The sequence below is a fragment of the Corvus hawaiiensis genome, chromosome 6 (genome assembly GCF_020740725.1).
Source record: "Corvus hawaiiensis isolate bCorHaw1 chromosome 6, bCorHaw1.pri.cur, whole genome shotgun sequence".
Taxonomy (NCBI): domain Eukaryota; kingdom Metazoa; phylum Chordata; class Aves; order Passeriformes; family Corvidae; genus Corvus; species Corvus hawaiiensis.
Window position 1 is genome coordinate 37,360,623 of NC_063218.1, and position 18,254 is coordinate 37,378,876.

At 37.9% G+C, this 18,254-nt stretch overlaps 1 protein-coding gene across 3 annotated transcripts in view; it reads right to left on the bottom strand.

The window, feature by feature from the left end:
* Positions 1-18,254, bottom strand: part of STARD9 (StAR related lipid transfer domain containing 9) — a 102,715-nt gene that overhangs the window by 49,922 nt on the left and 34,539 nt on the right. For all 3 annotated transcript variants that reach the window (XM_048306261.1, XM_048306262.1, XM_048306260.1), the window contains exons 4-9: positions 11,465-11,581; positions 9,468-9,500; positions 9,319-9,380; positions 8,682-8,794; positions 2,709-2,778; positions 404-476 (exon numbers count right to left, since the gene is read on the bottom strand). In XM_048306261.1, the coding sequence (XP_048162218.1) occupies positions 404-476; positions 2,709-2,778; positions 8,682-8,794; positions 9,319-9,380; positions 9,468-9,500; positions 11,465-11,581 (468 nt within the window). The remainder of the gene's footprint in view (positions 1-403; positions 477-2,708; positions 2,779-8,681; positions 8,795-9,318; positions 9,381-9,467; positions 9,501-11,464; positions 11,582-18,254) is intronic.

Below are 18,254 nucleotides of genomic sequence, written 5' to 3' on the forward strand. Positions count from 1 at the left end.
GATGAGCACATCTAAAAAGCTGGACAGATACAAAATTTTGGTGTAAACTAATGCTGTACTTCAATTAAGAATCCTAAATAAGTGTGACAAAACATAACTTCAAACATATTCACACGTAATTTTCAGAGCATCAGAGGAGGGTTATTGCATTTCGAAGGGCTGATTAAAACTGAAAACATTTCTTTTAAATGTGAGGTTTTGGCATCACTTCTGACTATAAGCTTGGACAAAGGAACAGAACACTTCAATAGCACCCAACACATCTGCAGTGTGATCCAAAGGAAATAAGTAACAGCTTCCACCATTACTACAAACAGCACAAAATAGTGACAAGTAAACAATGCACAATATGGTGAACAATGCTTTTGAAAGTGAAAAGGAAGTTGCGTTATTTTTCGCTAACCTGAGTGTAGTGGATGGTGAAGATAGCATGGGATCTGCTGCTGGCATTGTGAATGTGTGTAGCTGCTGTGATTCTAGAAAGAAGAACAAACCATTCAATCACAAAGGGTTACTTCTCTGTATTCAGGGAAATCAAAATCAACAAATACAGCAGATAAACGAAAGAATGTGAAACTTGGAGAATATGGCAGGCTGCATTCTTGGATCTGATCCCAGAGCATTTGGCAGAGAACCTGGAAGGGTGGAAACTGAGGATCAATTAGAGGTGTTTTTTTCCACCAGCAGCACTCTCAGGAGATATCTCAAAGCAGCCTTACTGCACAGGTACAAGGTGTTGCATAAGCGTGGCACACAGCAGAGAAGTACAGCCAGCAGCAGCATCAAACAGCTCATCCGAATACAGAGTGTACAAGCCCAGCACATCTTCTCCATTTGTGCCCATTTTTATCCCTTGGCATTTCCAAAGGGTTCAAAAACTTTCATACACCACTTCTGGGGTTCCTTTATGCTAATACAGCTCTTTTACACAGCCAGAGGAGTCCAGTGAGACTAACAGGTCTACCCATGAGAGTACTAAATAAATACTGTAATTCCCTGTGTGGCACTTGCATGACTCTATTACATGGACAGACTGGTCATACGGCTCTCGAGCTCTGACCCAGTGCACTCTGGCAAGAAGGAACTGGTCACAGAAGGAGGAGCAGCAGGACCCTCCCACTGCCTCTGTAATGCAAACTTTTTGGAAATTCTACTTACTTTATTGTTGTTTCGGTTAGAAAAACTCAAAGAAAGCAGGACTTTGTCTAGGGCAAAAGCTAGGACACAGGTTTTTCTCCTTTGAGCTTACCTGGAGTATTAGCTACATGTGCAGCCTTTATTATCAGTTTTTCCAAGCCTACCCTCAACAACAGTAGGTAACTCTAGTAGTGCAGAAAAGGACTGTGGTACCATGCTTTTGCTACAAGCCCAGCTGCCAGAGTACTGCAGAGACCAGTTGCACTGGAGAGCAGAAAGCTGCAGCTGTGTGTATGCTGCTGAGTGCCCAGGGCATGAGGTCAAAGCCAGGACTCTCCTCCCTGGTGTTCTCTGCTTCCTACACCTCCTCCACCGTCATGTGAGTGGCCACTGCCAAAAGTTACAGGCAGCTGAGCACGCCATGGTTATAAGCAAGCCAAAGCTGAGGCAGCAGGAGAACATGAACTAGTCTCCAGATGTTGGAGGAGGAAGACAAACAATTAGGTAAAGGGCAGAAGACACAAAACAGCCCTACAGTGGGCGGAGAATGTAAGGGAACAGCACCAAAGTTTATAAAGCAAAAGAGAAAAAGAAAGTGCCCCAAGATCTGGAGGAGGAAGTGATAGTACTCCTCACCTCCAACAATACACAAAGTAGAGACCAAGTTCACATCTCAATTACTCACAACCCATGTAACCCATGTATTCACCTGGAATTTTGTTGTACTGAAATAGTCTTTTTACCATAAAGCTGCATCTATTATTTGCTACAAGCAGAAACAGCAAAACTTAATCCTGATGTACATTCTAAGGGGATTTGTGTGGTAGTTCAGCTTAGTTTTTATTTACTTCCTAGCACCACTGTTATTCTAAAACCTTGACTACTCTTATGATAAGACTTAATATCAGTTTTGAAACTGTGATTAGGGTTTGGAGGATCCTTTCAAATATAACTCTTTTCCATTACTGTAATGGCACCTGTAAAGATACTTACTGCTTCTTGTCAAAAAGTGTCTTAACTAACAAGAGCCAAAATCATTGGCTTCACCAGCGTTCCAAATCCCACAGTTCTCTGACAGCAAATATACAATTTGGACTAGGAACTTATAGAAATATAACCAAATAATTGTAAACCAAGTACTTTTAGAAAATAAATAAATATACATTATATTTTCAGCAGTTTTAAATCATTTAATTACATGACCAAGTGAGCTGAAAGCTATCCAGCCTAAAGTATCATGAGCAATTGAAGGGGAAAAACAGATGTCTGTTTACAGAAAAAACGTTTTCTTGGCTTGCATTTTTTATCACAGACAGATGGTAGAATGTTGTGGGTAAGTCAGCATGGGATCAGTTTTGAAGAAGCAACCTCATGAGTGCTTGTAGCTCTTGCTGTGGACAATATGAGGATAGGTAACATCTTATGTGTATGTCATGTGCAGGATCACCAAATCTGACACCCTGTCATGACAAAGCACTGGCAACAGATTCAATAAAATAAACATCAACGAAATCAACACACAGTGAAAGAAGTGTTAAATGCAGATGGAGATGGTTTGTTATATAAAATACCTTTTAGCTATTCCTTCCTCTAGAAGTTTTACAACTTGCTTGTAGTCTGTAACTAAATGCTGAGTCAAACCTGCCAAAGATTCGAGAAGAGTTAAAGACTTAGCTTTCTCAGGAAGTTTCATTCAGTTTATCCAACAATTTACCCAACATCAGGAGAATAAGGATGGTCTGCTGAGATGACAGTCTATTATACAAGTAGTGTCTCAAGTAGAGTAAATTTTATTAAAAAACACAAATATTTCATTTTTTAAAAAATTAAGTAAAAAATCCTAGTTCATCCTTCCAATGCAGTAACATTAATATAAAAAAAAAGCCTCATACCTTCAAAGAGCAGAACTTTTCCATCTGCACAACAATGGTACTTAAAAACCAGTATAACTCCATAATAAATTTTCAGCTATGTCACTGCTACTACTTGGGTACAGATCCTATAAAGAAGATTTTGGCCATTGCCTCTGGATGATGGCTCTGCTCATGCAACTAACAGAATTAGGAACCAAACCCTGTGAATATTTACCACTTACTTAACTAGGTTGTAGCCTGCACTTGGGACTCTTCATGCACTTTTCTCCTCAGAGGGTTTTTTGAAGGATCTCCCCAAATAATGATATGAACCACCTGGCCTTTTCTTGTCTTCTCCTTTCAGTTTGTTTTTGGTTGGTTTTTACTTTTTTGTTTTTTAAATTTGATTTTTTTTTTAAGGAGGGGAAAGCCCCCTAAAGAAATGAAAGCAATACCACATTCAAAGCCTGCTGTGCTGGAGGGGTGGTCATGACTAAGTGGGGCCCAGTGGAGGGCGGTGTGCTGCTGTGCTGTGGCACTGACAGCTTCTGGCAAAATGCAAATTCCAGTGCACGTACGAAATTATCCTCAACAGGCTTGTATTTCCCATAAATCCAGTTTAATATGCCTCATCACCAAGGATTATTTATCATTTGTACTGCAGTGGCTTCTTAAAAAACACCTAGTTGTGAAGCTAGTCTTTGTCATACCATAGCAAAACATGCCAATGCAGAACGTTTTATCTCACAGTTGGAATCCAGGGCAACTTCCTCTCCCTCCACAGATTTAGGTTTGGCTTGTTTTACTACAGACCACGAAAGTGTGGGTAAAGTACTGAAAAAAATTTTTGATTTATTTGGATCAAATAATTTATCTATTGCTAGAATGTAAGTCAAGATTAATATGAACTTCAACAAGACTGAAATGGGTACTTCTGATATTGTTGGAGTCTACCCTTTCATGATAACAGTTTGCTTAACTTTAAATGAAAGCAAAGCAAAACCTAAGCCAAAGAAGGGAATTTACTTTAATCCTTTAACAACTGATATACATAAAGAAAAAACCAGATTTTCGGATCACCCACACTTAAAAAAACCCCCTAACTGCAGTGTGCGTGCATGAATACTTGCACACACAAAAAGTATAGAATGATTTTCAAACAAGTATTTCTTCTGCTCTGCTCTCTAGTGCCTCTTTACAATACATTAATTCCAGAAGCCATCACATTTTCCATTTGAGAAAGAGGCCCATTATTTTTCCAGCAGCACTGGGATCTTCAAAGCTCAGAATATGGAAATTATCATACATTGTTTTCCCAGACCCCTTTTCCAGGTCTTACTTAACTGAATAAAAGTCCCATTATAAAAAGGAGGCATGGAAGAAATTCTTACCTGCCTACATTTCCCTAAGCACTGGAATTGTGAATCTAGCAGAGAGTTTAAAACAGTTAGCCTTTTAAGAAGGTTAATGAAATATTTTAAATGTTGCTTGAAAAGAAATGACGAAGTGTTCTGCTGGCTGCCAGAAAAAGAAAGGTCATTTTCAAGTCCCATAGAAATATCAAAACCACTTGCTTGTCTAGAAATCTGCCTTGGAGTAAGAAAGGATGTCCCCCAGAAATCTGTCTCAGAGTAATAAAATAGATTGCATCATTTCCTGATTTAAGAGAGGCTGATTCCTTAACAGTGCAACCATCTGTGAGGGAGAAGTTTGAAACGATTCCAATCCAAAGCACTGAAACACTTTCAGCATGTTAAAGGCTACAATCTCTCAGCCTTTATGTGAAAAACGATGGGCTGGAAAACTTTTAAGATACTTAGTGTCCAGAGCTGGGGCTTTCCGACTGGACTTGCAAATGGAAAATGCATTACCCAGAGCAACTAAGTGTCCTTAAAGGGATTAAGTTTTCTGATTTTCCCCTCTCTGTGTTCTTCATCCACAGCTAACTGTACTCTGGATGTCACTGATACCAAACACAAAACTAAAACTAGTGGTACACTGAGGAGCTCCTGATGAAAGCAAGCCTTAAAAATGCTGATTGCTTGCATGAAGCATGATACAAATCCAGATGCTAGTCCTTAACTTGCCTGATCTATGGAAAACAATGGAAGATTTCTGAGCTTTGCTGATGTTCACCAATTTAATTTCTCCCATACAGTAAATTGCCTGGAAGTGAAACACAAAACAAGTTCTCCTTCTAGTAAACTTGCTGAAAATTTTTATTTCAGCTGTCTAGCTACTGGTAATATTATTCTTGCACTCTGATCCTGCACAGAGAGACTACATATAAAACTGCCAAAGACCACTTCAGCATGTAGAAAACCCTCATTACAGAGCTCAGCAATTTTTGATTGCAGCAATACATTAGTGCAGTTGAGAAGGGCATTTTGTACCAGTGCTGTGAACCTCTTCACAAGAGGCTTTCTTGAATTTGATCTTATTAAAATCCAGCTGCCTATACTTGTTACTTGCATTCAAGTCACTGCTGCTTATTTTTGATGTGAGCTAATGAATGCAGTTCCATCACACTTTATTAGTCCCTCTCCTCAACAGACACCAGGGCTGTCCCAAGTAAAGCAAACTGTCACAGTTCACAATTGCACAAACCACACAGGCAAATTGATTCATATATATTTGTATACACGTCTCAAAAGACCTGTCATCTGTTGCCCTAAGCCACTGACTCATCAGCCTGAAATTACTTCTGTTCACATGGTCTCACAACAACATCTAATTACACCCCATGATGTCTTCAGCAGAGAAATTACTTCACTTTTCATGCACGTGATCAGTTTTTTTCTAAAAATGTGAATCACATCATTGAAAATAAAATTTTTCTTACGGGCATTAACACAATTATTTTTTGAGGCTGTCGTAACACAGAGGGAGTGAATCATCTAAAATAAATTATTCAAACTGAATTTACAACCGTGGCCAAAAGTGGCAAATATTATTTATGTTAATCTTTTGCCATTATCTTTTCCTCTTAGTTTACAAAATCTAATCAACTGGCAACTTTAATGGCATATTTCAGAACTCTATCATAAAACTGTTACACTCAAAAACTTCAGTTGCGTCCAAGTATAAAATCCTTATTCAAAATAGGTAAATAAAAAAAGCACAGTAAAAACAAACAAACAAACAAACAACCTCCCCCCAACAAACCCCACAACAACAACAACAAAAGCCACAACAGAATTGAAAAAGAAGTGACAGAATTGGCCTGGAAGGTTCCAGATGAAGACAAAACAGTGACAAAAGGCGAGCCAGCCCATTGGCAGAAGCTATAAGTTTATTTTCTTTAAAACAGGGAAACTCCATTATATGTAGCCAAGGAATCACTGGAGATATAAGGTCTGAGAAAAGGGATGGAAATTGCCAAGGAAGGAAGCAGTTTAAAGACCTTTTCCTGTGTGGTGAATGAGCAGCTGCTAAAAGAAAATAATTAGTATCTGTACTCCATCAACAATGAAGTTCTCCAATAACAAGCAGGTAGAAAGAGAATCTTGGAAAACCCTCAAAGCCGAATGTCTGTGAATCTGCTTTTCAAAGAATTATGTTTGCCATACTAATGAGACCATCAATTCATCTGTTTTCCAAGTCTCCTTAAAACAGGATGCTGATGCTCAGGGAAAGCACAGCTGAAACAACCAGAATGTTTGACAGGTGCTTGTGTACAGGACCATGAAAGCTCAACATTTTGCAAGTGCCGATTTCCAATTTTGAGAGGAGGAATTGCTAACAACCATTGGTTGTTAGATGTACTGTGACCAATACAGCAGGTGTCCAAGGAATCTGGGTTCCATTCAGTCAGGCTCCATCCAATCCCACAGTCAAGTCACTCTATCTATTATCACATCTTGCTTTAATCTCTGGAGGGAGGATAACCATGTTATGTGTAATGCCGTAATAAAGAAAAACAGGGAGAAAAGTTAACCAGGGAGAACAAGAGAAATTCACTAAACAAACAGAGACAATAACTCTATTTAGAAACCAGGACAAATCCATATTTGCTCTGATGTGACAGGATCCATAAAATCGTACGTGATATGCATTTTGTGTACTAAGTCTGTACTGCCTAGGTGTTACTACCCACTTGGAGGCCAGCCAAGCAGTTGCACAGTCAATGATACCAGAGGCTACTCTGGAATTCTGTCCTTAGATACAAGGCAAGATGAAAAGGAAATGTATGCATTTGCTTTCTAAACAAACACCCAGTTTGGAAAACACTCTTCCTTCTGATCTCCACCATAAAGCTACTTGGTATGATTTTACACTGGAGCACCGATTTTGAGATGTGACTTTTGTCAGCTGCTGGTCAGATACACAGCAATGTAGCCAGCAAACTTTACACCAGGAGCCACTCAATTTCTGAAATACCAAAGGCCAAACTGCAATTCAAAGCTGTATGAGACCCTGAGGTGAAAGCACCTATCAAAACTGAAAATAAACTGGAAGTAGAAAAACAGTGAGAAGGTAAGAACTGAAGTAAGAAAGACAACTGAAATGGGAAAAAATATGTTTTCATTTTCATCTGTTCCCTGTCACATGTTTTGAAAGCTTTGATTCACTAGAAAACACAAAGCCACCTAAGATGCTGCTGTTACAAGTTTTGAATGCCACAATATAAGAAGGATACAAAACTGTTAGAGAGCTTCCAAAGGAGGGCTACAAAGATGGTGAAGGGTCTGGAGGGGACGCCATATGAGGAGTGGCTGAGGTCACTTGGTCTGTTCAGCCTGGAGGAGACTGAGGGGAGACCTCATTGCAGGCTACAGCTTCCTTGTGAGAGGAAGAGGAGGGGCAGACACTGACCTCTTCACTCTGGTGACCAGTGACAGAACCCGAGGGAACAGCACAGAGCTGTGTCAGGGGAGATTTATGTTGGATATTAGGAAAAGGTTCTTCACCCACAGGGTGGTTGGGCAGGCTCCCCAGAGAGGTGGTCACAGCTACAAATCTGTCAAATTTCAAGAAGTGTTTGGACAACCCTCTCAGGCATATCGTGTGACTCTTGGGGATAGTCCTGTGCAGGGACAGGAGTTGAACTTCAATGACTCTTGTGGATCCCTTTGACTCAGGATACTCTATGATTCTGTAATTCTATGATTCTATGAATTTAGAAGGCTGGGATGTTCTTAGTCATCTAATACACTGATACTAGCCATTCTGTACTTTTTCAGTGTAAGGAAGGAAAATCAAGCTTATTAGGTTCTCACTTGGGTGAGATTTTTCATTGCTTCTCGTGGCTTGCCCTGTAACATCAGTTGAATTTATCTACTCTTTTTTTTTTTTTTTTTTTTTTTTTTTTTTTTTTTTTTTTGTGTATATTCTGCTGCCGAGGTATGGAAGGGACCTTAGGCTGGTCTGGAGAACCCATTTAGAGCTAATGTTGGTAGATTTCTTGATTAAGTTAGTATTTCTTTAAAATAAAAGAAAGCAAAATAATATGACTCCCATATGACCTATGGCTGGAATGGCAAACAATGCAGGATATCCAGCCAGTAGGATAACAGGGGCAAAGCTTTCAGTGTACTACAGGTGATCATATAACAAGAAAAACATTTGAGAAAAGTAACCCTTGAAGAGCAGAAGCAATTACGACCATTGCAGGTATACATGCAAAGATACATACACACCTGATATACATTTACTCACAGTTCTGATGCCAATTGTGAAGCCCACTCTCACCTTGCACATATGGTCCTGTTTCAGGGTGTTCTCGAACTCGAAGTGTGTAAGGCTTCTTTCGGTCTGACTGTTTTAACAAGTCTCGGACACGCTCATTATAGATTTCAAGAAAACTGAAAAGAAAGTAAAAGGAAAGCTACATGCACTCAGTCAAAAACAAACCAAAATGAGAAACATATTTATATATTTATATAATATATAAATACATATATATTTAGACAATCTAACCAACTCTTACATAGATTTTTCACACTAGTGGGCTCAAATCCCCAGATTTCCAAACATAATGCTTTATTAGATGCAAGGGAACAATGAATAAGACTGGAATGTAAATGAATAAGACCGGAATGTAGGATTATGGCTCAAATTTAGGAGTTAAACAAAGGAAGTTAATTTTCACTGCATTCTTATTTCAGCTGTTTATACAAAGGTGAACAGACAGCATCCAAAGAACAGTACTTAGATGGAAAACTAAACCCAATACTTTCTCATAATTTCTCCGTGTTTTCCCCCTTGCTCCAAAACTACTATCATCTAAGGAAACAGAAACAAAATAAACTAGTCTTTACTTTGTTTAATCACAGGAATACATTGTTAAAAGTTTTCATATTGTTGTCCAAAACAGTGACACACTTACCTGACCTTTACCCTGCATGATGCTGTCTGGTCTGTGTAATCATCCTTCCTTGAAAAGAGGCCCTTCACAAACCAAAAGTTTATGTAAATTTAAAATACATTAAGAAAAGCTAACTGCTTAAACAAATGCAAGTGAAGAAAAAAAAATACCTCACATATACGAGGTGTCAGCCCAATGGATGCCTTCAAATAATAAACAGAAAAAAAATTAAATAATGTATTTTCTAACACTTGCAAAAACTTTTAAACAAAAGCTAAGTTCTAAGTCACAGACAGAATCACAGTGCAGAAATGACTGTATGATGGATTACAACACAAAATATAGCCATGGAGTGTAGTTCAGAACAGCATGGCTATTTATACCAAAAGTAATTTTAGAGCAATGTACACAGCATTGGTCAGAAGCTTAGAGGCTTGGGTTAAATTCAAAAGCTGTTTGATGTAAAGGTACTGGACATGTCTAGGTCAGAGGTGTTGCAGTCTAGATGAAGCCAGGCCAACACTGAAACTAGCTTGATTGGTCATAAATATTTTTGGTTTCTCCTTATTCTAGTTCTATTTCTTCATGCTATGGCATCAGAGAGGAGCCTTGGAACAGCTTTATATTCTAGATTTATAAATTTTGTCTCTCAGAGAGAACAGGATATGGGGCTGCTAACAATACCCACACTAGGTGGTTTAAATTTTGCCCAAACCGTCTACACAGCACTGAAGTACAGCGTGATTTTGTGTGATGAACCCTTCTTAAGATATGATTGCTAACACTTCAGTGACTGCAGTGCCAACACACCCTGGGAAAGACACCAGGGCTTAGGTGGATTCTGCTTGCTGAATAGCATGAAAGGCTTTTTTTAGAAGGCACCCTTGAAATGGAGTTAAGAGAAGAAAATCCAGGTTCATCAAGTGGACCACCATGGAGAAAAGTTCAGTTTGTACCAAACACTGGAACACTGTATCACAGTGAATATGTGTTATTAAAGATCAGAACAAAGCAGTATTGCACTGGAGAAAGAAATTATTTTTTAAGCAAGAAATCACTTAGAAACACAATATCCAGAAATTTCCTTGAAAATAACGATAACTTCAAGTCGTGGCCATTCTGAATTGCTAAGATATTTTCAAAATAGGGTAATACAAATATCCTAGTTTGCCATCTATTAACCCAAATTTTAACAATTCTTCAGGCTTTCATGGCATAAAGCTTGATTTCACATAAAATTAATAGACAGTCTGGTAATAATGTAACTAAATCCTACTAAATATTGTTGATGTATATTGAGAAAATAAAATTTTAAAAATCCAAACTCCTGTCAAAAGAACAAACTATGTTAGAACAGGCCTCTTATCTTTGGGGTTTAAACACATTTTGTCCTTATTTCACCTTAAAAATTGAATCCCATGGATGTAGAAAATACTGGTCCACTTAAGCAAACTATTTTGGGTTTTTTTTTCCTTTTTAGCAGCATGTTTCACCAACAGCTAAGAATATTCATGGATAAAAATCGAATTGCCTTGTGTTGCAGCAAAACACCGGAAATCATCAACTTACTCCATCAATCTGAGTAGCAAGACTAAAATGCACTTTAGGTGATGGCTGGTAGACAATCTTAAAATGTAACAGCTTCTGTAAACTCCATGCAAATGCACGTCAAAACTGGAAGTATTACTTTCCACAGGTCAAATATTCTAAGCAAATAATCAAGCCTGTTACAAAACTATTATTGTGAATTGTATCCAGTTTTATTTGTGAAAATAACTTAATTTCAGCATAGTTCAGACTGCCGAAATACCCCATAGGAATGAGTACTTTGTATTATCTTGAGCTACAGTTTCTAAAACCCAGAACTATTCCGGCGTATTGATTTTTTTTTTTTTGTCCTCTAACTTTGTGATAAGATTCATATGTAGCAAGAAGAAGATTACCTAATAATAAATATTTAAATTACACCATGCTTTCTAGTATTTTTACCTGATACTCTGTTTTTCACCTAAATGTACAAGCTCTCATTTTATACATTTAAATACCAAGCAAAACATGTACAAGCATTCTGCTCAACAAGCATCACACCACAGTTTAAAAATAAAGCGATGTTTTTGCTAGATATCCTGCCCTCAACCCTAAGTTTAAAATGAATGGTGTAACTCACAGGTGTTCCCATCATTGTGTATGTTTTTCCGGAACCTGTCTGTCCATATGCAAAGAGGCAGATGTTGTATCCTTTAAATGCACCAGACAACACAGACGTGCCAAGGTCCTGGAACACCTGAAAAGACCAAGAGAAATAAAACAGTCCATGAACAATATGTCTCCCTGTAAACACACTGCATTACTTGCAGATCTTGCTCCTTTAATAACTCCATGGGAACAAGGATCTTCACATTTGTCTTCCCAATTTCTCAGACTCAATGTTAAGTGCTCAGCATTCATTGTTAGAGCTTCCTTAAGACACTGGTATGCCAAGCATAGTGCTGACAAGGAGCAGTAGTGTCTAAATGCTTCCCTGCCTGCTATCTCTTGTTTCATATTCAGACTACGTGAATTCTTGAGGATCTTCCCTACCCCAAGGTTTTACAGTTCTCATCATAAATTTGACAGAAAGGCATGATCAAGGCTCTTTAATGCAATGACATTAGTTTGGCATTGAAAATACAGGTCAGAAGCACAGCAAAGTCTAACCTGCATGCAGATTTCACTCAAGCAGTATTTCTATCTGACCCACGTGGTCAGTAAGTGACACCACTAAAGGCTTCATGCTTTATCTTCTCTTCACACCAAACACACAGGGACATGCCTTTTTCTGCTCATGGTATTACAGGGCCAGGACCTGTTACCACCAATGAGTATCAGCCTCTCAGGACTTCCAAAGCTTGCACTGGTCCTACTGTGGCTCCTAAAGTTGGGCCAACACCACCAAACTACCCATACAGCAAGATCTGAAGAGTCATTCCTTCTACTTTCCCTGCTCCTTTTTGTTTGGATCCACAGGTGACCCACATTGAGACCACGTTTTCAAGACATCAAAGCCTTGCCCCAGACCAGCTGAAAGGACACCTAGTAATGTTTGCCAGGAAGTGTATTGTGGATCAAAAGGTTCCAGTGGGCAGGCTGCCAACCCCTCTGCATACTTTGGCCTTGCAAAAGAGATGGTACAAGCATTAATGCTTTTGCTGTTAACACAGAAAGCTGGCTAGTATATAGGGACAGATGCACAGGATTTCAGTGTTTCACTGCTGAGAAATCTCATCTACTGCCAGGTCAATTGCTTCTCCAATGGACAGATAAATGTACTAAAAATGATACAAAAACCAATAGTAAAAAAACAAACAAACAAAAATTCATAGCTATTACTTTACCTAAACTGCTCAGAAAACAGATTGAAAATCCTCTCCCGAGACTTTAATTTTTAGATCATATTTCAACTCAAACTAGGACAAGATACTAATTTCCAGCTGAAGAATCAAAATCATTCCTATTTGGCAAAATTTGACTACCCTGTCTGTATTTGTAAGGGTATGTGGCATGTCAGAGCATCTGCTTCACTAGGATTATCAGCTCAAGAAACTTTTCCATTCAAAGCATACAAAGACAGCCATGAATAAAACACAGGGATTCAAATGTAATAGACAAGGGATTTAAAAAAAAGATAGAGACAAACTCTCCAGTCATTACTGGAGGCCATTAAAAAACTGAAGTGGAGCTTCATAGCCAACAAGCTGGGGGGAAAAAATGAAACAGGAGAACTTGGGATATTTGAGTGGAGTCTGCAGGGCTGTGTAAAACTCATCAAGGAATGTTTAAGGTGAGGAGTATTAGGGTATGGAATATTAACTGAGAGCAGAGTTCAAGCTGACAGTCAAGGGATTCAGGGGCAGGGGTGCTTCTGAGCACACACACATTTGCTTGTGAGCAGCAAGCTGGCCTATCAGGCAAGTAGAAACCCTGCACAGAGGTTAAAAGGGCTCAGGGTCCAGGCAAAGTTATTCTCATGTGAATTCTCCCGTGAACACTGAACTTTCCCTCAGTAGAAGCACCACTAGGATCTCTTCCCTACCTGGCTAGCATGTAAAACTTGCAGGACATCTCTAAGACAGGACACTTAAGCTGAAAAGAGAAAGTTCCTCCTGTGTGAGCACCTCAATGCAATCAGTAGCTGCAAACATGAGGGGCAGGAGGAATGAATCTGACCTAAATTCAAGATGGCAAGAACTAGATCTGAAGATTGACAGGACTGGAGTCAAGCAGTATAAAGGACTAAGAAATTACAGGATTAATTATCTTAAAGTAAGGGGAGCAAGGCAATACTGTGCCCATTTCAGAATATCAACATTGAATAAATTCAGGAATTTTGCATGGCTCATTGTACTGAAACCAGCTGGATGCCTCCATATCAATTCAGAAACCCATACTTCACATGGGATAAATGCAGCCTAGAGAATTATCTAGATTCTGTGATAGTCTCCTCATTAAGAGCTGTCCTCCTTTCTGAAGGTTCACAGATCTTTCAGAGTTAGTAACTGAGCTAAATATAATAAAATGAAATCTTCACACAGGGCAAGCTTTCAGGATAGCAACACTAATCAATGTCATCTGGACACTGAAGCTGGTATTTTAGAACAGCATTTTACTTCTAGCTTTGTTGTTGAAACTTTTGTATGACATTGTGCAACTCATTTAACATTTTCATGGTTCAATCTTCCTATAGACAAATTAGGAATAATGCTATCCATTAGTAGAAAATCGTGGGATGTTCTCACCAGCGTTCATAAAACTCCTTGTGATTTTAGAACACCTATGGCAATTTAACCCAACTGTGCAAATTATTGGGCACGCCCTCTCTCCAAGAGTACCTTGGACTCTCTGAAAGAAGAGCCTCTAACTTCAAAGTCTCAGTTAAAGCTGTTACATTTACTCTGTATTAAATACACATGGCTATTCAGACATTTTAATTCAAATATGTTTCAAATCAGACCTTTTTGGATTAGGCCTTGAGAGAAGACATACAATACAAGCAAAACTGGATACTCTGAAAACAGTGACATAACCCTAGGATGGTAATGCATCAGCATTTCAAAAAATTATTTACTGAACTGCTATTAAAAGCTGATTTGTACTGCTTTGTTTTTGTTCTTTCTGGTAAATTACTCTTTCTCCTTTTGTGAGGATAAATTACAATTAATTTAATTGAATATAGTCTCAATTTAGTCATAAAAGTCTCTGTTTTAGTGTACTGCAGAAAAAATGGAGAAGTGAAGCACTGCAATGAATTTATTACTTGTTTAAAAATGAAGGAGAGTAATTGAAATCAAAGCTTTTTCTAATATCAGAGGCATTAGTCCAAATACCCATCAGCAATAACAGTTGCAGATTATACAAAAAGACCTCTAATTAATCATTCTGGGCATATGTACTAACATATTTCATGATATAACAGATTAAATCACAGATTTTGTTGATCATGAGGTGCGGCTGGCAGGGAAAAGAAGATTCTTCTGGGATTCTTCCAAGTCTCACATTTGAAATGAAACTTCAGGAAGATGAGGTTTTTCAAAGAACATGGGTTGGATACGGCATCCTGCAGGGAACACACCACTTGGCTGAGACAACGATGTCTTCCCTGCATGGCTGCTCTGCGTGATTGGCACTGTTCACTTTGCTCCATGCAAGAATGAGTCTTTCAACAAAGCCCCAACTGGCTTTGCCGTGTCCTTTCCCTGCACTTGCTCAGCTGTATGTGGCCCATATCCCATGGTGATCTGTGAAATATTCTACAATTTATTACTTGTCAACGGTGCTAATAGTGGAAAAAACCCATACCTTTCTGGAAAAGGTTATGAGAGAGCATTAAGAAAACTGTCCAATCATCACCATCGAGTTAATACTATTTAGAACTGAAGACCAGAAAGACTGACTATTTATTTTCTTTGAAATAAGATGTATTACAGGTTAAATGAACGTGCCACTGTGCAAATAACCTCTCAAACTTGTTTCAAAATCAAAAATCATGAAGTATAAACTGAAGTCAGCATGGAACACAAAGTAAATCCACACCAAGAAATTGCAGTTAGTATCAGGTTACCCTGACAAGAAAATCAGGATTTATTACTCAATTCAAAAGAAAACAAAATTCGATAAAACAGAACAAACTGAGATATGATTTTGGGTTGCTTTTTCAAGAGAGCTTGAGAATTTTAACCTTTTTACATAGACCATTTAAAAAATGATATATCAAGAATATTAATTGGAAATGCACCTTGTCTTACCAAAAGATAAAAAAATTGGAGGAGTTGAGGAGATTTCAGAGAAGGATACCACCTGTCCAAAGAAACAGTGACAACCAAGTGACAGAAGACATTTCTTCCCCCCATTGCATGAACCTTTAAAAAGTGAGTTTCACAATACTAAAATAATAAAACTCTTCTGTTTTAAAAATTGGAAACATATTTTGTAATTAGGTTAGTGGGTAATAAGCATAACGATCTTTTTCACTACCGGGAGATTTATAAGAGGCGAGCAGTAATCTGTTCTGATCCTTTCCCATTTGGATAGCACCATCAGAAATCTTCTCTCAGCTCTCCTTTGCTAGATTAAAAGTCAAAATCTATAGTGGGTTTTCTACATCTTTCTTAAATAATGAATTTTCAAGATACTGAAAAATACCTTATTTATTAGCCTGAGATTATATCACATTTTATCACATTAGACCTGCATGTCTGTGTATAAATATGCATTAGCAGACAGATGACTATATTTTGTTCTGGAATATATTTTGTTCTACTGCTAGGAAGTAAAATATGGCATGGAGCATATCCAGTTACTTACCATAAGTGAAAGAATTTTCAGGGGTTTTTTACAAACAGTAATGATTTGGGACTTTAGTTTACATTGAAATTTTTGCTTGGATGTTAAAAAGCATGAAGCCTTTTGTTTTCAAATTCTTCTTTTTAAAAACGCCTATTTGTTTTTGAAACAAAAGTTTTAGCATATTCTATTTCTCCCAATTGCCTGTGCATATCATGAAGACTTTCTTTCTTTTATATTCTTTGACTTCTCAGTTATTATAAAACCAATGGCCTGTGGATAATCCCTTGAATCTATAATCTCTCCGTGACACACACACAGACACAAGTGTGTTGACTGTCAGATTTTCTTTTGTTCCTCCAAAAGGTTGGAGATAATTAAACTCTTCTCTAATGCATGAGATTCAAACTAATGCTACTGACTTTATAACATGAGGCTCAGTTAGTATCAGTACCTTTGACTTTTCTTTGAATTACTATGCACTGAACAGATGCACAACTAGGACTGCTGATGACAACAAACACATATTTTACATTTTAAGTGGAATGGGCTCTCTTTATTCTCTGATTGTGTCCCTCTTAGACTAATAAATGCTTTAATTTTGAAGATAATGGGGTCATTCTGTTAGAAATGAAGGTTCAGCAATATAAATTTCCTGAGCATAAAACTTTCCTTTCTTTATCTAATCAGAACCTGTATTGCAAGAAGAAAGAAAAAGCAATTGTTTTAAATGACAGCAAATTGTTTGTTATGCCTTGGGGCTTAATAATTTGCGAAACTGAATGTTTTTGCAAGTCACTCAAGCCAAGTCTCAGAGTCACCTGAAAAAAAAAAGTCCAGTAAACTTCCAGGGACAGCATGTAATGCCAAGTTTGCAAATGTAAAGGATCAATATTAATAAATAAGCATTTTCTGGCACTTGGGGCTTTTTTTCCCTAAGTAATTTCTGGAAAATAATACTTGCATTTTGCTTTGAGAACAATGAACAAACAAGGACCAACTCGGACTGAAGCAGAGGGAAAGGGAGGAGAAAGCAGAAGGAGGAAGATACAACTTTTAGGAACAACAAGAGAATAGAATAGTTTATCATTCTTATTTGTACAGTACCTATTTTCTTTTTTGCCAGTGTCTGAAGTGGTCAATGTATAACAGTAATACTAGGAAACTAAACCAAGCTTAGGAACCTCAGAAATTTCAACAGAGTTTATTTGGTAAAGGCAAAAAACCTCAGGAATAAAGAAAGGAGTTTTGAATAAATAAAATTGCTACTTGTTACAGGCATAGTCCACAAGCATCAACATTGACAACTCACTAGAAGCAATTCAGTTCTACTGTAAAACATTAAGCTAAAGTTAGAATACTAAGGTAAATTCCCACAGCTAATAACCAGGACCAAAATCAAAAGACAGTTATTTTCTTGCACAGCACAGTTTAAAAACAGCCTTTAAAATACCGCAGTTTAATGAAAGTGGAAAAGATGAAACTGAAGCAAGACACACAGCGAACAGCTACTTTTCAACATAGAACCAACAAATGACTTTATAAATGTTGTAAAAACTCAGTGGCCTGACTTCCATTAAAGATTTGCCATGCAAACAAAACAGAAAACTTCCTCATCAGTAAATAGAAAGCTCCAGAATATCAATAGAAAGCTCCAGACTACCAAGACAACTGCAGCAGATGCAGCTACAAAATGAACTTAGTATAAAAAAGGTGCTGCTATTTACTATACAAACAAAATCACTCTCAGCCAATAGGTCAGGGCAGTCTGAGTAACTGAAGAGGCTCAGTGCTGCACTACCTATGTATCTGCCACAGTCTCCACTATGAACTACACATATGCTGCATCTCATATTTGGTGTGTTTTCCTTCCAGAGTTCCACCCACCTCGAGCTGTTGTTGTTTGGGTTACAACTAAATTGTGTTTAATTAAATTGCTGCTCTATCTCAAATGTAGCATCCAAGACAGATTTAAGGTGAAAAAAATACTTAATGAAATAGAATTATGCAGAACTAAGAAATTCCTGCCAAAATAATGAAAGCCTTCATCCCATAACCTTTACAAACCCCTCAAGACTAATTTAAATAAAAAGGCTGAAAGAGAATGCAAGGAAGGAATATGCAAAAACAAATCTAGA